General features: G+C 48.4%; 1 protein-coding gene across 2 annotated transcripts in view; it reads right to left on the bottom strand.

Moving 5' to 3' along the window:
* Nucleotides 1-5540: 5540 nt before the first annotated feature.
* Nucleotides 5541-24722, bottom strand: part of TMEM51 (transmembrane protein 51) — a 48078-nt gene continuing 28896 nt past the window's right edge. Inside the window, exons 2-4 of one of the 2 annotated variants that reach the window (XM_082615204.1) lie at nt 14552-14626; nt 8792-9329; nt 5541-6682 (exon numbers count right to left, since the gene is read on the bottom strand). In XM_082615204.1, the coding sequence (XP_082471330.1) occupies nt 6274-6682; nt 8792-9129 (747 nt within the window). In that variant the 5' untranslated portion in view covers nt 9130-9329; nt 14552-14626 and the 3' untranslated portion in view covers nt 5541-6273. The remainder of the gene's footprint in view (nt 6683-8791; nt 9330-14551; nt 14627-24722) is intronic. The other variant, XM_082615205.1, reaches the window with a different exon arrangement.

Raw genomic sequence — 24722 nt, 5'->3', positions numbered from 1 at the left:
GGCAACAAATGAGACCAGTAATCCTCAGAAGGGCTCTTCGTGTACTGCCCATTTATGGCCTGTGGTTTGATTGATCCATCCATTTCCAGGGATAAAGCTGTGTCCCATTTTCAGTTTTGCTCCACAGTTGTGGGTTTAGTTTAGAGTTCCCATCTCACACGTGTTCATCCAGAGCCAAGGCGTCTCAGAACATTTGGCATCAAGCAACAGAAACCCACTGCACCTCGTTTAAGCATAAGATAGGACTTTATTGAAAGTAGCCTGGGGCATCCTATAGGACAGTGAGTGAGGCCAGGCTAAGGGGAGTCCAGAACTATCTCTTTCTATGAAGGACTGTTTTCTCCGTGAACCTCTGCTTCATGAGTCTCCTCTTGCAGACCAGCTTTCTCTGGGCACGTGGCTCCCTGGTGGCTTTCAAGTTGATTAGATCCAGTGCAAGTAGCCAGTCCAAAATGACCATGGTCATTGTCACCCAAGGCCACGGGACCCACTTTGGGAAACACTGTTCAAGCAAGGACCCTTCCCATGGAGACCGGGGCTTCATGCTTTATCCCCAGAACCCAGAACAGTACCCTGGCACATATCTGTGGAGCTCCATACCTATCTGTGGGTGGATGCAGCTGACTTAGCTGCACACACACACCAGGCAGCGCTCTGCACTGCGGTCACAGTTGTGCTCCAACACGATCTTTTATCTCAATCATCTGCTTGTGGCTCCCCTTTTCAGAACTGTAACTGGTCTGAGAAAAGTGAAAATCAAAATTGAGACCAGGTGGAGTATCCACTGTGGGCCCAGCACTGCCTGATATGATGCAAAGGCAGGGCCCGCCTTCAAGGACATGGACTAAGTTTAGGATCCGACCTTAAAAGGGGAATTTATTGGGAGGAAACAGCATTTCTTGTGAAACCCAGGGGCAGAAGTACAGCTGCGCTTTCCAAGGCATCAGGACCAAAGGCCAGAAAGTCATCAGGACACAGCTATGTCTGAGGTCTCATCCTCATGTCGGCCTCTTTCAGCAGTCACCTTCTCTCTGTGCTGAGGTACGTCCCCTGCCACACTCACCTGTGGCCCCTTAATCCCTGATACCACATTGCACAACCCAGGACCTGGGAGAGATGAGCCTAGCCCAGCCCAGCTTCTGATTGGTTCTCCTGGGTCAGGTGAACACATACCTATCAGCTGTGACTTGAGAGGGTGGAGGTCACATGGCACCAACATGACTGCTGAGATTCCTCCTTTTGGGTGGGGTGGGAGTGCTGGGGGGAATTTTCTTTGCTCTTTCATAGCCCTGGGGCCAGTTAGGGCCCAAGAACAGGTGGGTGGCTTTTGATTTTTCTCCCCTGTCTCTGCCTTTCTTATATTTACCCTAAGAACAAAAACACGGCGGAGAGGAAAGGAAGGGCCAGTGTCTTTCTTCTGGTTTTTACCATTTTAGCTTTTTCTGTAGTGAAAAGGTAGAGAGCTCTGAGAAGTCTGAACCAGTGAGCAAGCAGGATGGGTGTGCCTTCGGGAATTTTGAGGTGAAAGTGACCTCCTGCTTTGGTTTTAATTTACTCTTGCAGATAACTTCCTTGTCTTCCTAGGCACTATTCAGGGCTCCAGCCTATTGCTACCATTCCCAGCTAACATTCTCCCTGCCTTCCTTTTAGACGGAGGTGCATCCATGCTCCATATTTTACATACTAAACATCCATGAGCTATTCTCTGAACAACGTGAATAATTTTCTACTTGATTGTTTCCACACATACAAAACAACTAAGGTCCTTTGTGCAATTCCCACAGCACTCCTGCCGTAAAGGAAGAGTCCAGAAGTGTTCAGATCAAAGTGGGGGCTGGTCTCTAATGAGTTGAAGATTGAGCCCCGTGTTGGTTTGCTAAACACAGTGATGAATTCCCACAAGCTTAGTGGCCTAAAACAACAAACGTATTCTCTCATGGGTCTGGGGGCTGGAAGCCCCAAATCAGCTGGGCTGCAATCAAGGTTTTTCAGAAGGACCAAACTCCCTTGGATGCTCTAGGGAGGAGTCCATCCCTAGCTTCTTCCAGCTCTGATGGCTGCTGGCATCCTTTTTTTTATTTTTATTTTTTTTCCTCGCTATGTAGGATTCCCATGTAGGGAAGTACAATAATTTATATGTGCATTTTCCTGTTTATGGACATTTAAATTGTTTCCAATTTTCAGTATGATTTCTTTTAAAACTTTTTTTATATACTTTTTCAAGGTTACTTTACATTTACAGTTATTACAAAATAATGGCTATATACTAAACTGTGTTGTACAATACATCCTTGAGCCTATCGTACACCCAGAAGTTTACATCTCTCACCTCCCCACCCTGTATTGTACCCTCCTCCCCCTCCGCGCTGGCAGCCATTAGTTTGTTCTCTATATCTGTGACTCTCCTTCTTTTTTGGTATATTCGGTAGTTTGTTGTATTTTTTACATTCCATATATAGGTGATATCCTACAGTATTTGTTTTTGTTTGACTTATTTCACTTACCACAATGCCCTCCAAGTCCACCCATGTTGCTGCAAATGGCACAATTTCATTCTTTTTTAAGGCTGAGTAGTATTCCATTGGTTATATGTACCACATCTTCTTTATCCATTCATCTCTTTTTTAATTTTTTTTTTTTTGCGGTACACGGGCCACTGTTGTGGCCTCCCCCGTTGCAGAGCACAGGCTCCAGATGCACAGGCTCAACGGCCATGGCTCACGGGCCCAGCCACACCGCGGCATGTGGGATCTTCCTGGACCGGGGCACAAACCCGTGTCCCCTGCATCGGCAGACGGACTCTCAACCACTGCGCCACCAGGGAAGCCCCTATCCATTCATCTCTTGATGACACTTAGGTTGCTTCCATATCTTGGTAATTGTAAATAATGATGCTCCGAACATTGGGGTGCATGTATCTTTTCAAATACATGTTTTTGAAAACATGTGTTTTTGTTTTTTTCGGATTTATACCCAGGAGTGGAGTTGTGAGGTCATATGGTAGTTCTAATTTTAGTTTTTTGAGAACCCTCCATACTGTTTTCCACAGTGGCTGTGCCAGTTTACATTCCTACCAAGAGTGTACCAGGGTTCCCTTTTCTCTAAAAATTGTAAATTTTCTTCCTAGGGGTAATTGAGATGGTAGTTCAATAATAACATAAGATCAGGTGAAGTCTAAAGAAATTTTAGAAAACCTGGATAAAGTAAGAAAACATCTGTTCGCTGGCATCTGAATGTTAGAGAGACACCAAGACATGTGGGCCAAGTTCTGGAGAGAAGGGAAACACAGACGCAAGCTTGACATTTGGTGCAGCTTTTCTCCTTGGGGCATTTGCTGATTTAAATCTTACAGCCTAGGAGCTGAAAAGCCAAGGAGTTCAAAATACTCTAACCACAGAAGCTGCTGGCATCCCTTGACTTGTAGGTGCAGCACTCTAGTCCTGCCTCTGTGGTCACTGCCTCTGCCTCTTCTTTGTATATAATCTCCTCCTGTCTCTCATTTATAAGTACACTTACAGATGGCACTTAGGGCGAGGATAGTCTCAACTCAAAATCCTTATATCCGCAAAACTTTACCTTGTAAGGTAACATTCTCAGGTCCCAGGGATTAGAGCCTGAGATCTTTGGGGCCACCAGTCAGCCCACTGTAAGCCCTAAACGTCTTCTCTCCTGAGGAAGGTCTAGGCTGGGCAGACACCCCGACAGACATCTACCAGAGGCCAGATTGAGAGCCCTTTTAGTAGGTCATTTCTCAGCTCATTTGGAACCTTGCTATTGCCCTTTTTTTTTTTTTCTTTTCTTTTCGGTACGTGGGTCTCTCACTGCTGTGGAGCACAGGCTCTGGACGCGCAGGCTCAGCAGCCATGGCTTACAGGCCCAGCCGCTCCGTGGCATGTGGGATCCTCCCGGACCGGGGCACGAACCCGTGTCCCCTGCATTGACAGGCGGACTCTCAACCACTGCACCACCAGGGAAGCCCTGCCCTTTCTTTTTTCCTCCTGTTTGTCCTCATCAGGGGGAAGGATTAAGAGTAAATGAGGGGCTTCCCTCGTGGCGCAGTGGTTAAGAATCCGCCTGCCAATGCAGGGGACACGGGTTCAAGCCCTGGTCTGGGAAGATCCCACATGCTGTGAAGCAACTAAGCCCGTGCGCCACAACTACTGAGCCTGCATGCCACAGCTACAGAAGCCCACGCGCCTAGAATCCGAGCTCCTCAGCAAGAGAAGCCACTGCAATGAGAAGCCTGTGCACTGCAACGAAGAGTAGCCCCCGCTCGCCGCAGCTAGAGAAAGTCCACGTGCAGCAACGAAGGCCCAATGCAGTCAAAAATAAATAAGTAAATAAAATAACTTTTAAAAAATTTATTTAAAAAAGGAGTAAATGAATAGCAAGTCTAGCCCAGAGATACATGGAGAGGCACAGGCTGGCTCAGGGGTGGGCTGGGACCAGACCAGGCCTCCGGGTATCCCAGGCCACCGAGCAGTTACCCGGTGCTCCGGTATTGCAGCTACCTTTTTATAGATGGATTTACATAAGGAAATGAAAGGTTGGAATTTAGGCACGGTTGCCAATTCTGATATACGAAGGTGCTTGACTTCCTAATTGCTGCTCCTTCTCTCCCACAGGAGCTTTTAGGAAACATCAGGGCCCGAGAATGTGCTCTTCTAACCACTCTCCTAGGTATACAGACCCCCAGCAGCCCACTCCACGCTTGCCAGGACCAGGAAGGGAAATTTTTTTTTTCCCCTGGGCCGCGCCGCATGGCATGTGGAACTTCCCCGACCAGGGACTGAACCGAAGCCCCCCGGCATTGGAATCGCAGCGTCTTGACCACTGGGCCGCCAGGGAAGTCCCAGGAAGGGAACTTTGGACTCAGATTTTTCTTCCCAGACTCCCACTCCACAGTCAAGACCCTGACCCCAGACGTCCCTGGTCCTCTCATTCAGCCCAGTCTCAGCAGTCTGCCATCTGCTGCATGTTCTTATTTGTTGAATTTCTCTCCTGGGCTCCGCAGGTAGGCACCCTGCCCTCTCCACGAGGACACGCTCACTCTGCATGATCATACAGCCCATCTGGGCCAGTTCCCAGAAGAGCTGTCATAGGATGTTTAGACAGGTAGAGAGCTGCTGTCTAAATACCCAGAACTTTCTGTTGGGCATGTGGGTTGACAGGGACAGTCTCAGCTCTTGGGAAGCACAGGTCCTCATTCAAGTCTGCAAAAGCCCTTTCCACTGAGTGGTGCACTAGAGTGTTTACGAATTCAGGCCCTGGAGGCCTAGGTTCAAATCCCAGCTCTGTCATTTCCTAGCGGTGTGACATGGGGCCCTTTAATTAACCGGATTCTTCGTGAACTAACCCACAGGAAGTAATACCTGGCTTGGGTACAGCTGCAAATGAGATAAATACGTGAGGTGCTTAGCACAGCGCCTGGCATATACTAAGTGTTCAGGATATATTAGCTAGTATCATTCTCATCAGTGAGATTTCTCCCTAAGCAAGTCAGTATTGGAAGAACTGCTAAAGTAATTCAGCACCAAATGTGTGACATAGAAAATATTTTATTACAAAAAGCTCAGTTGCAAGGCATTTTAGAAGGAAAAGAGCATCCCAGACGGCTTTCCTTTTTCTGCCATTACACAGGAGAGACTAGCAAAGTCTACCAATTAAAACTAGGACCTTATGCATCCTCAGGCTTTGGGCCCTCAAAAGAACTGATGGCATCAGGGGCTCTGAGACCCCACCTGGGTCTCACCCCAGGGTAATCATCCAGCCTCTCATTTGGCTTAATTCACAAAACGGGCCCATGGCCTTTCTATAAAGCGGGTCATCTTTCCTACCCACAGTTCAGGATACCAGGGAAAAAGTGAAGGCATAACTTGTCTTCTTTTGGAAATAAAACAGTCCTAGTGGAAGCAAAACAAAACCACAATCTAAACCAGTTGCTAGGTATCCTTTCCTAATTGGAACGAGGAGTGTCATCACTGGCGATTCAGAGTCGCGGAAGGACAAGGGGGAAGATGCCGGCGCCATCCCTGGATGGGGTCACAGCATCTCGAGATCCGAAGCAGCAGCTCTTTCCGATGCACCTACTGTGTGAGGTCCTGGGGGCTGCAGAGTCGCTCCTGAATCCCCTCACCCCTCACCCCCGGCCCCGTCCAATTTGCTAAGGACACACCTGGCCCCTCCGCTTCTCAACGGTGGCCGGGTGGCTTCATTTGGGATCTGTTGGCGTGGAGGTTGAGTGACAGGAGGGAACACGCCCGGGAGGGGTCGTCAGTCCGGGGGCCGGGAGTTGGGGGCCTTCTCTTGGACCTCATCATACTGTGGGGGGGGAGTCAGAGGCTCGATGGACGGAGGAGGCACATTTTTGTCTGGCAGGTTGATCCTAAAGTCTTTGAGGTGAAGCTTTTCGGATTTTATCCTTCGAACTTTCAGCGGCTTCAGGCGTTTGGCCAACTTGGAGTTCTGCCTGTCGGGGGGGTTCCCCGGGCTGGTCTCCACGTCAGCCCTGGTTGTGGTGGGGCTTGTCTCATCCAGCCCCGTCAAGGACTCGTAGGAGGGGAGAGAGATGCTCATTCTGGGGTTCTGGTCCGGTTCCCTTGCTTCCGAGTAGTTTGTGCTCATCACTTCCTCATAGCTGGGGACGTAGTACCTTGAGGAGGCCTCCTCCTCCTCCTCTTGGCTGCAACACACCAAGCACAGACACGGGAGTGTTAGCCTGCGCTCAAGTCATTTAAAATCACAAATAGATGGACTCCAAATCCCATGTTGCCACTGGGACCACATATGCCAGCCTTGTAAACAACAAATGTGTCCAAGAAGTGATAAGAGCTAACACTTCAACTGTTGGCTATGAGCCAGGCACTGTCCCAAGTACATATGAACCAATGTCATCTTCCTAATGACACTATGGGTTAGGTTCTATTAGTATACCCATTTTACAGATGGGGAAATGGATACATTGAGGTTAAGTGACTTGGTCATACCTTTAAGAAGTGGCAGGGCAGGAAATGAATGCCACATTCTCAACTACTACACCATATCATCTGGGAGTTAACCTCCCTTGCCTTTTAGCCTCACACTTAACAGCATGCTGAGTGGGCTATTCCGATGCTCAGCTGGGCATCCTTTGACCAAAGACAACATAAACATGCATGAAACAGCTGCAAATTTGAAGCAAAATGGCTGTCCCTGGGTAGAGAAGGAATATCTGGAATGTAAAATTTACATGTATCTCAAATTATTCTGTAATTTTGTCTTTCACGTTCACCATTAGACTCAAAGGATAGGTCAGGTCCTCAGCCTTAGTCTCATTTGACTGTTGAAAGAGAAAACCAAAAGGTCAGGGCAGTTTTTACAGATTTATAGGGAGTAATGCCAATAGCCATTTTCCAGCACACTACACTTGAACCTCTATAGGGGATAATGGCCAACATCAGAAACCTCACTGTTTGCCTGGGCTTTCCTCTCATCTCCTTTAGGAATGAACTTGTGAGCTCATAGCTAGGGTGGGTAATGATGGGTGACTGATTTCCTTCTTTGTTCTTTTCTCTATTTCCCAAGTTTTCTAGAATATGCCTGTTTATCTTTTACTCTCAGAAAATCAGTTTAATTTTTCCAAAATAAAAACAACTCCCGCCCCACTATAAAGATAAGACATTCTTACTGAAAATTCAAACGACACAGAAAAATCTAATGAAGAAGATAAAAACATCCGAAATTGTTCCACTCAGAGACAATCACTGTTAACCTTCTGTCGTATACCTTTCCAGATCTTTCTCTAATTCCATAGCCACAACATTTGATGTGATGAAAACCTTTCCTAACATGCTGTATTTTATATAACCTCCTTTTCTCAATGTGGGGGATACGGACCCACATTAGCAAATATAGATCAGCGATGGCTGTGTAGAACTCCACTGAATGGGCATGTCATACTTCAGCTCGACTGATGGATATTTACATTGTCACCTGTCTTTGCTATTCTCAGCAATGCTCTGATAAACATATGAGCACAAAACCCTTTGCACTTGTGTGATTGTCTCCCAAAGATAAGCTCTTAGGAAGAGAACTGATAGGGGCACACACCTTTAATATGGCCTCTTACTGTGAACGCCCCTTCAGTAAGGTTATGTCAGTCAGCACTCTGATCAGCAACCTACTTCCCTACAAATCTCCAACCCCGGGGGCAGTCTATCTGGGCCAATATGAAAGCCAAGGAATTACGATGCCTTTTTTTGGTTGTTTGCATTTCCTGACTAATGAGGTCGAACATTATCAGTGTGAATATCTATGAAATGCTTGTTTGTGTCCTTTGTCCATTTTCCTACTGATGTGTTCCTCTTTCATATTCATTTGTAAGGGCTCTTTTTATACTAGGGATATCAACCTTTATCATATGTTCCCCGATTTACCACTTATCTTTTAAATCTGTTCGTGGTATTTTGGGTCAGAGAGAACACTACTTCCCAACCTTTTCAACTTAAAGCATAAACACACAGGACACTGGGGTAAATGGACAAGCTTCCAGTGTGCAGGCTCTGGCCACCCCGGGAGCCATGCAGAACCCCTGGAGATGTCAAAATCTTGCCACACCCGTAAGGCATTCAAGCCACATGATTTGGGAAACTCTGGGATCGAAGGACAAAGTTATTGGTAAAATGATAAACTGTTTTACAGAAGCGTTAATGGGAGAAAGCCTCCTTGACTACAATGTTCTGGTCATCGTTGAGCCCTGCGCGTGTGGGCGTGCGTGTCCATCTCCCATGTGGGGCGGGTGGCCAGGCCTCACCTGTCTTCCTCGTGGGCGTGAGGCTCGACCCCCGGGGGCTGGATGTGCGCCAGCTCCTCAGCGTGCCGCTGCTTCCTCTTGTCACGGATACTCAGGCAGATGGACAGGAGCAGCAGCATCACCCCGGCCCCGACCAGCACGTAGGCTACGGAGAAGGTCTTGTTCTTGAGAATGCCGCTCCCTATCTCCGTCTTGTTCCCCTGAGCGGTTGGCTTTTCGGTAGCGCTGAACCCGGGGACCAGGTTCCACATGGCCATGATGACCCCGAGGACCAGCATCCCCAGGCCAATGGCAGTCAGCGCATAGTGCGAGCCGTTGGCTTTGGACTGGGCCATCATGCCAGCGGGAGCGGGGCAAGGCCCGGGTTCAAAGGAAGAAAATAAATAAATAAAAAACGGCAGCAGCACCAACAAAATCCCCTTAAACGCCTTGCACTAAATCCCTAGCGCCACGCTAAAAAAAAATAGCAGCCAGACTCTCAAGGGATGGTTTCAAGCAAATGTGAGGCATCCCGTGTGGACAGCTGCGGCTGGGAGGTCTGGAAGGAAAGCAGAGAGGAGAGAGGAAAATCAGTGCTGATTCCAAGTGCTCTGGTGAACACAGCGGCTGTGCTCCTGAAGGTGGGGAGAAGCGGGACTGAGTCACAGGCTCCTGCTGGGCTCGCCTCTGATGCATTCCAGAGGTCTTAGGTGCTCCTGTTCCTTCTGTGGTCCGCCTACCCCCACCCGAAAAGGAAAAGCGAGACCGTTCCCTGCAAGAGGCCGGAAAGGTCAGAGCTGCAGGCCGTTCAAACATTTTGTGGGATTTAATGAAGTGCAATAAAATCTCACCTCTTCCCGGGTACGGCGAGGAGAGTGAGTGACGGCCTGCCTGAGCCACGATCAACGGTTGTGACAGAATCGCCTGGCTGACCGGCATCGGTCAGTGATTTGACCCGGTGCAACGGCCGACCGCGGACCCTCACCACCCTCAGTGGCTCCCTATTTCCCGCAGCACAAAACCCAGGTTCCCTGGAGTCATGCTCATGGCCGGCTCCAACTGGCCCTGCCTCTCCCACTCCTGTCGCTCCTCGCCCTCCTTCGCAAACCCCCTCCGGCATTTCTGCGCTTCTCTGATCGCCAGGGCTCAGCTGCCCTCCTGTGTGTCCCGCAAGCCACCAGCAGCTACCGAGGCAAGTCTCTCTCTTTCCGTGACCACATCTTTTTCATTCTGCTCCTGGGACATAACAGGGCCCCCCAGGGCTTCCCTGGTGGCGCAGTGGTTGAGAGCCCGCCTGCCGATCCAGGGGACATGGGTTCGTGACCCGGTCCGGGAAGATCCCACATGCCGCGGAGCGGCTGGGCCCGTGAGCCATGGCTGCTGAGCCTGTGCATCCGGAGCCTGTGCTCCGCAACGGGAGAGGCCACAACAGTGAGAGGCCCGCATACCACACACACACACAAAAAAACAACCAGGGTCCCCCCAAAATGTCTGCTGAATCAAACGAATGAAATGAACAGAGGCCAGATGAAGCTGTCCTGCAAGACACACTTCTTTTCAGCCACGCGGAGTTTTGCTTTTCTTAAAGGGGCAGAAGCCTGCACATCCTTCATCTCAGCTGCTGTGCCCAGCTGGATGAGAAACCCTCTCCCGGGAAGCAGCTCAGAGACCTTGTGCTAAAGGCAGCGGTCAGCCGTCCTGGGAGTCCGTAACCATGTGCTGGCTGGGAGAGGGAGCCAGATCAGCCAGTGACTTGAAGAGTTGAGTGTAAAATGCTTTCAGGGGGCGGGGGGACCAGCGAGCAAGGCTCCTGGCTAATTACTCCTCAAATACGTTAGTCCTGCCTAAGCAACTTTTGCAGGACAGTAAAACTTGACTGCTGTTTCGACGGGCAAGGTCCTCTTTGCCATTCTGCATTCTTTCTGCTCCTTGCAAAAGGACGGCTAACCAGGCCATGTGAAAGCTGATGCTGCCGAGATATTTTCTCATCAAGCACTGGGCTCCATGCGAAACTGGCCACTTTGTTCAAAAATACTCTAAAAATAATTGGGATAACATCCTCTATCGGCTTGAAGTCAGTTCCTTCTCTCTCTCTTTTTTTCTTCCACTCAACAAATATTTCTTGTGCGACTGCTAAGCAGTGTTAGGTGCTGGAGAAACACTGGTGAGCAAGTTAAGGATTAGGGGGGCTTCCAGGTCAGCAGGAAAACAGTCTACAGGGAATAACAAAGTGGGAAGAAAGTACAGGAACTGTGGCTCTAGGCAGCTGGGTGTCTTAAGTCAGGCTGGAGGGCATATGGAAAGTCTCTGTGGGAGAAGCCCCACTTCACATAATAGGATCTGCATCTGCCCCTGAGTGCATTGGGCACATGTGTGTACATACATGCACACCCATGCATGCGTGCTGGTATATGACCATGCACATGTATGCGTACATACAGAGCACTGAACAGGGAGCCCTGACCCCATCCTTACTGATTCTCCCCCAGGGCTGGTTGGGGCCGCGGGTGCTGAGAGGCGCAGCTCTGGCCTTTGTAGGAGCCTCTGCCCTGCATCCTGGGATTTCCTTGCCCAGATCTTGTTTAGCAACTGTCCATTCCTGCTGGAGACATGTGCAGCGAGACCAGCTGGGAACAGTCTACGGTACACACAAGGCTGTGTGCTTCTCACGTCACTCACAGCCAGCGAAGGGAAGGAGGAGGGGTTTGGCAGCCCTAGGAATGCATGGGTCCTGCCAAATGGATTGGAGACAAGGCCAGACTTGGAGGGCTCCGTGGTGGAGAGGTGCAGCCCGAGCCTCGTGCTGGAAGCAGGAGAGATGAAGAAACCATTTACTGAGCACCTGCTCAGGGCCAGACAGGCAGGCTTTGTTCCCAGGAGGCTGACAGCCTGTTTATTAAACCAGTGATGGGGCCATGTTATCTCTCCCTGCTTCCTCTTCTCCTTAATTCTCAATTCAAGCTTTGCCTTATGCTGTCACGTGAGTAAAACAGGTCCCCGATGAGAGACACGGGCAGAGATGAACATGTCAGAATTAACACATTTTTGGCCTGTTAAATCGTCAATGACTGAAAACAGGCACTAATATTCAGTGTGGGTGAGGGTGTCGGGATGGGCAATTTCATACAATTTTTCTGGATGGCAAGTTTTGGCATTCGTGGATCAAAAGTTTCAAAACTGTTTATACCCTTAGGCTCCATTTAATTCCCACTTCTAAGAATTATGCACGGGGCAAGGATATTCATCATAGCTTTATAGTAGCGAGAAACTAGAAACTACTTAAATAGCCAATAATCTGGGTTTGTTTAAATAAAATATGGTACATGCACTTATTCAATTATGGTCTCATAGCAGCTAATGATACATTTTAAAGTCAAACAAGAGTAGGTTCAGTGTGATTCTAATTTTAATAAAACTCCATACATGGGTCTGTATATATGAATATACAGGGGAAAGGGCTGAACGATCCTACTTATGTTAAAATAAAAAAGAGACAATATACTTTCCTGTATGCAAACATGTATGTAAAATCCCAGAAAAGGGGCACATTCCAAACTTGTGCCAAAGATTGCTTCTGGGGATGGAGGGGGCTTGGGAAGTGTAACTTTTACTCTATTGCTGTATTTTGAATTTTCTACAGTCAGAATGTGTTGTCAAAAGGCAACATAGCTTGGTTGTTAAGTGTGAGCTTTGGAACGAGGCTGCCTGGACTCTGATCCTCACTCTGTACCTTGCCAGATGAGTGACCTTGGACAAGTTACTTAACCTCTCTGTGCCTCAGTTTCCACAACTGTAAGGTGGAGATAAAGGCTCTCTAGGATGCACCTCATAAGGGAGTTATAATAAATAAAAAAGTAAATAGACCTAAAGTACCTAGAATAGTATGTGACCAGCACACGGTAAATTCTTACGGAAAGGTTTGTTATTTAATATTATTTAAAGCCTGCATTCTCAATGGGGTGAGATCACCCACAAGGGGGAAACAATTGGCTCTTGGGGATGGTGCAAAATAATCTTACCTGTTACAATAGTTTGTGATCCTCCAGATACCCAGCATGTCAGCGGCATTAAAATTTCATGGGGCGGGGGTTGGGAGAGCATTACAAAAAGAAGGTCTAAAAAGACTCCTCCACAAACAACCCAATCCAAAAATGGGCAGAAGACCTAAATAGACAATTCGCCAAAGAAGATATACAGACTGCCAACAAACACATGAAAGAATGCTCAACATCATTAATCATTAGAGAAATGCAAATCAAAACTACAGTGAGATATCATCTCACACCAGTCAGAATGGCCATCATCAAAAAATCTAGAAACAATAAATGCTGGAGAGTGTGTGGAGAAAAGGGAACACTCTTGCACTGCTGGGGGGAATGTGAATTGGTACAGCCACTATGGAGAACAGTATGGAGGTTCCTTAAAAAACTACAAATAGAACTACCATATGACCCAGCAATCCCACTACTGGGCATATACCCTGAGAAAACCATAATTCAAAAAGAGTCATGTACCAAAATGTTCATTGCAGCTCTATTTACAATAGCCCAGAGATGGAAACCACCTAAGTGTCCATCATCGGATGAATGGATAAAGAAGATGTGGCACATATATACAATGGAATATTACTCAGCCATAAAAAGAAACGAAATTGAGCTATTTGTAATGAGGTGGATAGACCTAGAGTCTGTCATACAGAGTGAAGTAAGTCAGAAAGAGAAAGACAAATACTGTATGCTAACACATATATATGTAATTAAAGAAAAAAAAAATGTCATGAAGAACCTAGGGGTAAAACAGGAATAAAGACACAGACCTACTTGAGAATGGACTTGAGGATATGGGGAGGGGGAAGGGTAAGCTGTGACAAAGCGAGAGAGAGGCATGGACATATATACAGTACCAAACGTAAAATAGATAACTAGTGGGAAGCAGCCACATAGCACAGGGAGATCAGCTCAGTGCTTTGTGACCACCTAGAGGGGTGGGATAGGGAGGGTGGGAGGGAGGGAGACGTAAGAGGGAAGGGATGTGGGAACAGATGTATATGTATAACTGATTCACTTTGTTATAAAGCAGAAACTAATTTAAAAAAAAAAAAAAAAGGCTCCTCCAGGAAGGAACGACAGTCGGGGAAGAAAAGGTTGGGAGACACCAATGAACGTATTATATTAAATTTCAAAACGCTCACATTATACAAACCATGATGTTTACAGTTATTTTCTCTGTGTGCTGGGATTACAATGATTTTTATTTTCTTTTTCTTTCTGGGAGGATAAGAATTGGAAAACACAGAAATGTGTTGCTTTTCAAATAAGAAAATGAAATAAAGGTGTTTTTTGTGGGGGTTCATGGTAGGGTTATGTGTCCAATGGTAGCTTAAAACTGTTCATCATTTCCACCCTCCCTCTGGAGACCAGGATCTCGACGGTTCACTGGGGGTGTGGACACCCAGTTCCCCGAGGTGCAGCTGGCGGCTATTTATCTTGTTTCTGGCTTGTTGACCCACGTTATATTTAGCATGATGTTCTTTCCCTTCCAAAAATAATGGAAAGAAGCTAATTTTGTGCTTAGAGGATTTGGACCACATAGTTTCCAAGATGTCCCTAAAACAGAGGCGCCTTGGTGAACAGCCTGGGGTCCCAGCTCAGCCGGACTCACCTCTGGACCCAGGAGTTGGATCCATCATGGCTCAGGTTCAAGGCAGCCCTAAGGGATAAGTGAGTGATCCTGTATCTGGGTTTTCAAGAAAATGGTGAACCAGTTAAGAGAGGCACCTACCTGTTGTTACCTAGGGAGCCTCCAGGCAGGCCTGACAACAACTCTTCATGCTAAAATCTTGAGTTAAGGATCCACCTGTAAAAAACCAGAAATGCAGCTTTCTAAGTAGGCTGTGAGCATGTCAATTTGAGGTACTCCTGGGGGAGGCACGTGTTTGCTTTTTGGAGGGAAGGTACATGCAAAATAATTCAAGATTCTGTACTAAGAGTGGGGCTGCAGGGCCTCCCTGGTGGCGCAGTGGTTGAGAGTCCGCCTGCCAATGCAGGGGACACGGGTTCGTGCCCCGGTCTGGGAGGATCCCATATGCCGCGGAGCGGCTGGGCCCGTGAGCCATGGCTGCTGAGCCTGTGCGTCCGGAGCCTGTGCTCCGCAACGGGAGAGGCCACAACAGTGAGAGGCCCGCGTACAGCAAAAAAAAAAAAAAAATTAAAAAAAAAAAAAAAAAAAAAAAAGAGTGGGGCTGCAGAAGGATGATGATATGGCGGCTACACTGACAAAATCTTTCCATGGTTTTCTCCATCTTACACAAGTGCTCCTGAGAGTAAAAGGAGGAGAAACACTCCCCAGGTCATTTTATGAGGAATCTGTAATCTTGACCCCAAAAGCGACAAGGCAGGAGAGGAAAATGACAGCTCAATTTGATCTGCTAGGACAGAAACAAAAATCCTAAACAAAATATCAGCTAATGGAATCCAAGATTTTTAAAAAAGGTTTACCCCAAGAATGTAGAGTTGATTCAACATGAGAAAATCGAATAATGTCATGTCCCAGGATAAAGGATAAACCACGACAGCAGCTGACTATGCAGTTATAGTCCAGCGGAGTACTACGCAGCAGAGAAAATGAATAAACGGCAGCTACATGCACCAGCGTGGCCCATTCTGACGCATGTGAGGTTGAACAGGAAAGCAAATTGCAGAAGAACACACACAGCATGATTCTATAATATTTATATGAAGTTCAAAACCAGGCAATGTATTGCTTTATCTTTGCAATTATTAGGAAGAAAGGAAAAATTATAAACTAAAATTTAGGACAACAGTTATCTCCCTGGAGGAGTGAGAAATGGTGCTGGGGAGGAATAGTGAAGGGTACAAGGATGTTTATTAAATTATTTCTTAAATGTCACACATATCTTATATATACTCTTTTGACTGGCTGGAATATTTTGCAATAGGAGATTCTGAAAGACCGTCAATGTCTTTCCATAACTCTTAGCATAGAATCTGAACTCCTCTGCTGTGGCCTTCAAATCCCACCAGACTAGACTGGGCTCCTGCCTCTCTCATATCTTATCTCTTGGCTCACCAACCCTCTGTGGCTTCCTGTCTGTTTCTAGTCACACTAAGCATATCCTGCCCCAGGGCCTTTGCACTTACTGTTCCTGATACCCAAAACTCTTCCACCTGTCTCTCTTGTTTGTCCACTTCTTTACTACTTCTGTCTCTCAGCTCAAATGCCACGTCCTCAGCAAGGATTTCCTTGACCACACTATAAATAATGTCCCCTCCCTCACCCAGCTACTCTCAAGCCCCATGCTTCGGTCCCTATGACATTCCTTCTCATGGATGGATGACATTAATTCAGTCTATGATCGTCTTGTTTTGCTTTCCTGTTGCTTCCCTGTCTCCCCCACTGGAGTGTAAACTCCCTGAAAGTAAGTTCTCGTCTGCCTTGTTCACCTCTGTATGCCCAGCACCCAGCAGAGAGTGCCAGAACCATACCAGGTGCTTAATAACTATTTGCAGAATGATTGAATGACTATCTAGCAAGTTAAAAAGTTTAACTGATGCCCCATATCAATTAGGGGAAATGCCTAGTCCAAGGTTGGCACCGAGGAGGAGAGGATTAGATAGAGCTAATTTTCGGGATACCCATCTTGCGTCTGTATGCAAATGATTTGCCAGCAACATGGGAAAGGCACCCAGGTTAAATGTGACTTCCATTCTGACCCGAGATGGTGACTCTATCAATATTCCCTGGTGGGGTTTGAGGTTTCAGCTAGTCCCTGGTCTTCCCAGCACGTAGGTAAGCACCCAGAGCTTTGTTCCTCCAACCTGGGCAGCTGCTGTCTTTATTCCCGTACATCTTTGACCAAGTAGAGCCAGAGCCAGAGACTTCCCTGGGGACAGGGGAGGGGCTGTGCCCTGGAGAGAGTAGTCACAGCTCTGTCATCTGAGTGCTCACCAGGCTGAGCTGGGGGTGGGGTGTTGGGAGTGGTCATTATCACCAGTCCACACTTGGATCAGAGTCTCTCTCTATAGACATAGAGACAATATGAAGACAATGATTTAAATAAAATCAAACGATAGAAAACAGCACTGCTCTGACTGAAACAGCACAGTGTTCCAAGTGTTGATGGGCAAGCCTTCCCTTGCCCCGCTTCTCGCTGAATCCCAGCAATTCTCTGGAACACAGTTTAGAAACCTGGGCTCTGATCTAGACCCTCACGTGGCCTTTGAGCTCTGCCCTGTGGCCCCGGAAGGCACAGTTCCAGAAGCGTCCAGCCCGGCCAGCTTTAGGGGGAGGAGATCTCGGCAGTCGGAGGTGTCTGGCAGCACAACGGGCCCCCGTGACAAAGAGGCTCCTTGACGATTCTCCCCGAGCCCCAAACTCTTCCTGCCAAGCTGCATAATTGGGAAAGGGATCCCCAGCTCCATTCGCAGGAACCAGGCTGTGCTACATTCCCGTCACAAAGGAAGAATTCAGTGGGGCCCTTTGGCCAAGTTTCAGCTCACAATCACTTTTGTCACCAAGTTCCAGTCCCATGCCACAGGGAAGGGGTGGGAGCCGGAGGAAAGGCTCTGAGCCACCGCTGCCGCTGCCCCTGTCCCACCGGGGAGTTTCAGGCTACCTCCCCAAGGGCCAAGGTCAAAGGGTGTCGGGTTCCTATTCTTTTAGAACAGGTTCTTGTAGACTGTGCACTCAGGAAAAAACGGAAAGCACTGTGCAAATGAGTCCTAAAGGCAAAGGAGAGAGGAGGGCTGCCTGAGCCAGAGAGCGCTGATGGGAAAAAGAAAAAGAAAGGATACTGAGTAAACTGCGAGGCAGACTAACGATAATAATAGGAACAGCTCAAGAAGGAATCAGGCACCCTTTCTAAAGGCATCCAATCCTCACAGACGCCCTTCAAAGATGATTAGCCCCACTATATCTGAGTCTCCGAGAGGTTAAGTAATTTGCCCTGGGTCACACAGCTGTAAGCTGCAGATTCAAGTTTCACAATCAAATCTAGCTGACTTGGAAGCCCACCTCCTTTCCCTTGCACCACACCAGCCCCTGCAAGGCCGAGTCCCTGTGGGCCACTCCCTGGGTGGGGCATGCAGGCCAGAAATGGGCAACGCACAGTTCACCCCTGGAGATACTTCATCACCAAAGCATGAGGGGTAACATATGTGCATTTCTTTTAAAATGACTTTTTAAAGAATTGGTTTCCAACAATTCCTGGATCCCTACTGTGTGCCAGGGGCTTTGGGGGATACACAGATGTGTGAGACTACCGTTACAGTCCAGCAGGAAGACAGGTGATTCTTTCTTATAGAAGGAAGTCAACATCAGGTAAGAGGGAACGTGCGTTGGATGCCGACTCTGTGCCAGGCCCTCTGTTGAGCTCTTTCCATGCATAATCATGGACACTGAGGTTCAGAGAGGCAAAGTAACTGGTCCAAGGTCACACAGCTAGGCAGGGGTAAGGTATGTCTGATTCTAAAGCCCATGCTTTGCACCACTAAGCACTAAAACGGGGTACATAAAATGAGCCTACAGAGAGAGCAACCAATTCACTTTGAAGGGGGCAGTAAGGAGGATAAGGCAGCAGCTCTGTAGGACCTGGAGGCATCTGTAACCTTTCCTTGGGCGGAGTTTGGGGGCAGGAGGAGATAAGGTGTCCCGTGGGAAGGGTTCAGCCTGGGAAAGTGCATAGAGATGGGAGAACAGACACCTCCCAGGATGTACCACTTCTTGCAGAGAAAAGAGGCAGCTTCCCCTCCGCAGTATAAGACATCAGTGAATTTGATAAGACCTGACGTCTCCAGTCTCCTTGCTAATCCATTAAGTGTTGCTGAAATTCAGGAAGGAAATTAAGGAAGGCAAATTCAAGTCTGAAGACTCCAGGAGCCATAAACAGAAGGAGCAAGTTAACAAACCAGGTATCTTTTCTTCAGGAGCTTGACACGGTATCTTTCTCTAAGCAAGTGGCTGGCGTGTGACCCTATTTACAGGGATGGTGCTGGGCACCCAATCTCGAGGGCTCCAGCCACACTCAATATTTCTCGGGAAATGTGACATCTCTATGTGTTCCCTGCCAGGATGGAGTCTGAGAGCTCCTGTCACCATCAAAGCGAGTCTGACACCTCGATCCTTCTCCAGGCTCTAGGGATGAGCCACCAATGGCCTCCCGCTCTAGTAAGCAGGGCCGAGTACAGGCTCTGACCACCCAACCTGGCCGCCCCGACCCCAGCCCCAGCCCACCGTCAGCAACTGTGAAATATCTGCTCCTGCTTCCTGGACACTGACTGTGCGCCGGGCTCACGCTAAGCGCTCTGCACGGGTTAGCTCATTTTTCTGCCCAACAACCATATGAGGAGGTCCCCATCTTTGTCCATGTTATCACTTAATACACTGAGGCACAGAGAGGTTGAGAAACTTGTCCAGGTCTCACAGCTTAGAGGTGGTGGCCCTGAGCACAGTCTCCCAGTTCAGAACTTCCTCATCCTCGGAACAACAAAAAACCAGCGGAAGCAGCCGCATAGCACAGGGAGATCAGCTCGGTGCTTTGTGACCACCTAGAGGGGTGGGATAGGGAGGGTGGGAGGGAGGGAGACGCAAGAGGGAAGACATATGGGAACATATGTATATGTATAACTGATTCACTTTGTTATAAAAACAGAAATTAACACATCATTGTAAAGCAATTATACTCCAATTAAAAAAAAACAGAAAAAAACCCAACCTTTCAGCCAAGCTTGATGAACTCAAATCAAGGCAGGGCAGCATCCCTGTTACTAAGGGCTGGCTCCACGGTCCCACCACTGAGGCTACCCTCTGGGCACGAGGATGAAGTTAAGCGAGACGTCACGGCCGACCTGTGACCAGGAGCACAGATGCCTGAGGCTCAGCTCCGAGTCTGGGGAGGCGGGAGGACCCGGGACATGGTGGGGAGAGACTGGAGTGCGGAGCACATCTCACCTCACTGCCCCCGGTCAGGGCGCTGGCTGCCGGCCAGGCTCGTGTGAACCTGGGCAACCGTCTGGACACACCATTTGTCCTTGTGCAGCGGTCCGTTTTGGACACCAACTTGATTCATTTGGTTTCTCCTTCTCAAGAGGCATTTTGCAGCACAAAGTACAGGAGGGCAGAGGGGAGAACTTCTAAAATCGGGGACTACGGAGGCTGACTGCAAAGGTCAACTCCACTCACCACGTGGTGCGCTCCCGACCAGAGGCTGCGTCCGTATCTCAGCTCTGCTACTTAATTGTTACCTAGAAGGGTGAATTCTTACCTCTCTCAGCCTGTCACCTCACCTGTAAGAGGGGAATGATACTGGGATCTACCTCACTGGGCTGTTATGTGTTATGAGCTCCAAGTTTTGAGTTACAGGTAATTATTCATGCACTCAACAAACTGTTCACTGAGCACCCACCACGTGCCAGGGCCCGTTCAAGTGCTGGGGACAGAGGAATGAATAAAACAGACAGAAGCTTTGTCTCCTAGAGCCCACAGACCACCAGCCTAACAGAGAAAAGGCTATAGAATGTTGGCTGGTGATCCAAGCTAGAGGAAAGCTGTGATGCTGGGCTGGGCAGGAGGGAGAGCTGGCGATGCCAATTTAAAATCTGGTGGGCAGGGGGACTTCGCTGGCAGTCCAGTGGTTAGGACTCTGAGCTTCCACAGCAGGGGGCATGGGTTCGATCCCTGGTTGGGGAACTAAGATCCCGCATGCTGGCGGGTGGCCAAAATATAAAAAAAATAAAAAATAAAATAAAATCTGGTGGCCAGGGAACACAGTCACTGGGTAAGGGATATCTGAGCAAAGACTGGAAGGAGGTGAGGGCTCCAAGGAAGCATGTGGAGATCTGGGAGAAGGGCACTTCCTACAGAGGGACCCACAGAACGAAGGCCCTGAGGCAGGAGCCTGCCTGACAGCTTCCAGGGACAGTAAAGATGATTATCAATGGGTGAAGGCATTAAGGGCCTTCTCCCAGTGCCCGACCGCTCTAATGACACGTCAGCTGTCATTTACACACCTGTGGAGGCAGGTGAGAGGCCATCCACATTTAAAGAGGCCCAGAACGGGTGGGTCGCTAATTCAAGGCCATTTAAGTTGGGGACAAAGAAGAATCCAGGGTCCACTTCAGGGCTATTTGTGACTCACCACCCTGTGTTTCTCAGAATTTGGGAAAAGGCATGTGGGACGCTGAATAATAGCCCCCAAAGATATGCAGATCTTAATCCCCAGAATTTGTCACTGTTACTTTATATGGCAAAAGGGACTTTCCAGATGTGGTTACCTCAAGGGTCTTGAGGAGATCAGCTGGGATTATCCAGGTGGATCCAATTTAATTACAAGTGTCCTTATAAGGGGGAGGCAAACAGTCAAAGGAGGAAGTAGGAAACGTGATGAGGGTAGGAAGAGGCTGGCGTGATGAGAGGTCCCGAGCCAAGGAAAGCAGGCGGCCTCGAGAGCTGGGAAAGGCAAGCACTCGGATTCTCCCCTAGAGGCTCCAGAAGGAGCCAGCCCCTCCGACACTGTGACGTTAGCCCACGAAACTGACTGCAAGAGAATAAATCTGTGTTGTTTTCAGACCCCAAGTTCGGGGTAGTTCCTTATAGTAGCCACAGGAAATGAATACTCGCAGCCTTCGTGTTCATACCTTTCTATGGGCACCTGCCAACACTTGGACTGTTTGGTTACCCAACAGTTGGTTTAATCAGGCACAGTTCCTTAGCCTTGATAAAACCAATATCTTGGTGAATTTTGCACCCATTCCTTGTGGGACCAGGTTGAAGGGAAGCTGGGCAACCCAGAGTTCCTTGACCTGGTTTACAGGTTAATCCGAGATTCCACTCTCGAGCCAAGTCTGCACCTGTTCTAACTCTGCTGGGATAGCAACTGTGATAAAGGCTAGCACTCTCAGGCTTGTATCAGCAGGCTCTTCCAGTGGCTCAAGGCTACAGTTCCTAAACCCTGGGGACAAAACAAGGCGGATGTCTATTTTATGCGGTCTTTCTATGAGGGGCTTTCAACCAAAACCAGAGGTGTGTAGAGGAGAGACAGACTTTGCAGATCCAAAGCCCTCCCCGTTCCCAGGCCTTTGTCAGACTGGCCCTGATTCTGGAGACTAGGACACAGCCTGAGAAAGTTTATCCTGCCCATATCTGGACATTTTCTTTTTTAGCTACAGCAAACGCTGCCTCCATAGAAGTGGTTCCCAAACCTTCTGCCAAGAGGCCTTTGGGAACAGAGCTGAGCTGTCCAACACTCTCCCCACCCCCTCTTCTCTACTTTCCACCTGCAATTCCTACTTGAAGCATTTTAGCCAGAGCTGCTTTCTCCAGCCCCCTGGCCTCCGCCTGCTTCTGATTTTTAGGAAGTCACTTGTCACACTCTATTCTTTTTCCAACGGTTACATTTTAGAATTGTAGCAACACCCATGAACATTTCCTAAGCACTCACCAACTGCCAGGCACTGTGCTGGGTGCTTTCATGTATTTATCATTATTATTAATAATTCTGTTTATTATGTATAAAATTTAGTATATTTCATATAAATATTCATTTATTAGCTATACTTACTATTTATTTAATATAATTATATTTTGATTTACTCTTTACTATCCTGTTTAAATTTCCCCAAAACCCTAATGAGGAAGTTTCTATAATGATCCCTGTTTCGCAGATGAGGAAACTGAAGTTCAGAGAAGTTAAGGTACCTACGCAAACTCACACAGCGAATGGCACAGCAAAGGTTCAAACTGGATATGTCTGATTCCAGAGCTAGCACGCCCCACCACCCACTGCCTCCCGTCCCAGTCCCCACACTGTGATGGAGAGCCCCCTCTCCACGCCCCGGTTGCTGGAAGCCCTCCCTAGGCCGACCTCAGCCTCTGTGGTCAGGAGGTAGAATTCTTTCTTTTCCTTCCCCTCATTTCCCCTCCATAAGAACCAGCTTCCCCCGTGTGAGTTACTCAGTCCCCTGTAACCCTGATACTCATCTGGACAGACTTGTAAATAATTGACACTGATGTTTAATCATAAAACCAGAATCGAGGTTAAAATGGGGCAGCCTGCAGGAGAGGAGGGGAAAAACAGCTGAGGGAGGGGAGCTTGCTTTAGGGGGCTTGGGACCTCTTTCACATCGGGAGATAAAACAAGAACTACCCCTGGCTGAGAGCTTACTACCTCCATGGCATAGCCCACGCCTTCCAACATCTTCTCCCTTGTTGCTCCCAGCAGCCTGTGAGGGAAGTGCTGCTGTAACCCTCACTTTACAGAGAGGTCAAGGCACAGTCAATGCGAGGGTTGGAGTTAAATCCCTCTCTGTCCAGAGGTGATTAGAACAGACAGACTCGACCTCACAGGACTGAGGAGTGAATGTTTTATCCACATTAAGTGTACAGTGCTGGGTATACAGGAAGTGCCAAGACATGGTGCAGCAAGGGAAGGATGACATTTGGATTCCCCCAGCCTGTTACTGGCCCACATTCACCACCCCCCACTCACTCCCCCAGGTTTTAAAGTCTCCTAGGAACTGAAAAAGACTCATTCTGCTTTCTTTGCAACCAACAGGTGATACTGCAGTGGCCTCTTCATCTACAGATAAGCCCCGACGAAACTGCTGCGGCACAGAACGATTTCTCAGGGGCCTCAGAGCGCACAGCTCGGCTGCCTTTCCTCTCTGCCATCTGATCTGTAAGTGCCAACCAGGACCCAGCTAAGTGCTGGGAAAGGGGTGACCTTTTCAGGGATGTGCCAGACACAGCTGGCTAAGGTGAGATGTCACCTGTAGGGCACAGCTCACCTCCAAGCACAGGTCATCTCCTGAGAGAAGATAACAACTCACTAGCCTGATACTCAGTAGGATGGTTTTGTTTTGCCTGTGCGTCGCTCCCAACATCCACTCTTCCCTTCCTCCATTGTTAAGAAAACTTCTGATGCTCAGTTTCCCGTGGCTTATCCAGCTTCTCGGGCAGCATCATCCAGCTTCTCGGGCAGCTGGCCGTGCCATATAACTAAACTCTGGCCAACAGGATATAAACAGAAGTGAGTATCAGGGGAGAGGGTCATTCAGGAAGGGTTCTTAAATGGAAGGGACATGTCTTCCCCCCCACCTTTCCTACTGGCTGTAATGCAGATATGATGGCTGGATCTCAGCAGCTATGCTGGAACATGAGGTAGATGATGGCAAAGCAACAAGACAGAAGGGGTATGGGTTCTTGGTAATCACAGAGCCAGCCTCCCAGCCCTGGACTGCTGACCTCTGGACTCTGTTTACATGAGAGAAAAACAAAGATTTATTTTACTGAATTTATAGTTACTTAGGGCTTTTTACCAGCTAAACCAGGCCAGACCTGGTGAATAGTAACAGTGAATTTATTTGTAAGACTCAGTATGGTCTTTCCGAGACAGCCAGAGCCAGAGGTGGGGAAAGAGGGGAGCCTGGGCAAAGAAGCCAAGAAGGGATCCTCAGGCAGAGGAAAAGGTCCCCAGAAGGTACAGGGTCCAGAAGTTCCAGGAGGAGGTGTCAAACAAGGAGGGGGCAGCAGTTAGTCTCAAGCACCCTAGAGAAGTTCAGAGGATACTGTTGTTCCTGCCCAGTGACCACTCCTAATCCTAGTGCAACAGCACTCTAATTTTCCTTTGCCAGGGCCTCTCCACTCTCAGCCCAGGTGTCTGACCCAAACCCTGGCTCCACGGGTGGGCATATGCCCCAGGTCTGGCCAATCAGGGCATTGTATGCCCCTGGGATGGTTGCCCTGGGGAGGAAAGATAAAATAGAATGGGGGAGGGGAGAAAAAAAGAAAACGAAATAATAACAACAATAATAAAACAAGAGAGTGGCCCAGCAAGGGCCACAGATGATGATATGGCACAAAGTAAGGGCTAGATTAACCCAACCTTCTGAGCTGAGGCCCAGCACCTCTGCCTACCACCCCACAAAGAAATGCTGGT

Source organism: Mesoplodon mirus, assembly GCF_964341445.2.
Source record: "Mesoplodon mirus genome assembly, chromosome: 3".
Taxonomy (NCBI): domain Eukaryota; kingdom Metazoa; phylum Chordata; class Mammalia; order Artiodactyla; family Ziphiidae; genus Mesoplodon; species Mesoplodon mirus.
This window is presented reverse-complemented; position numbering and strand designations above follow the sequence as displayed.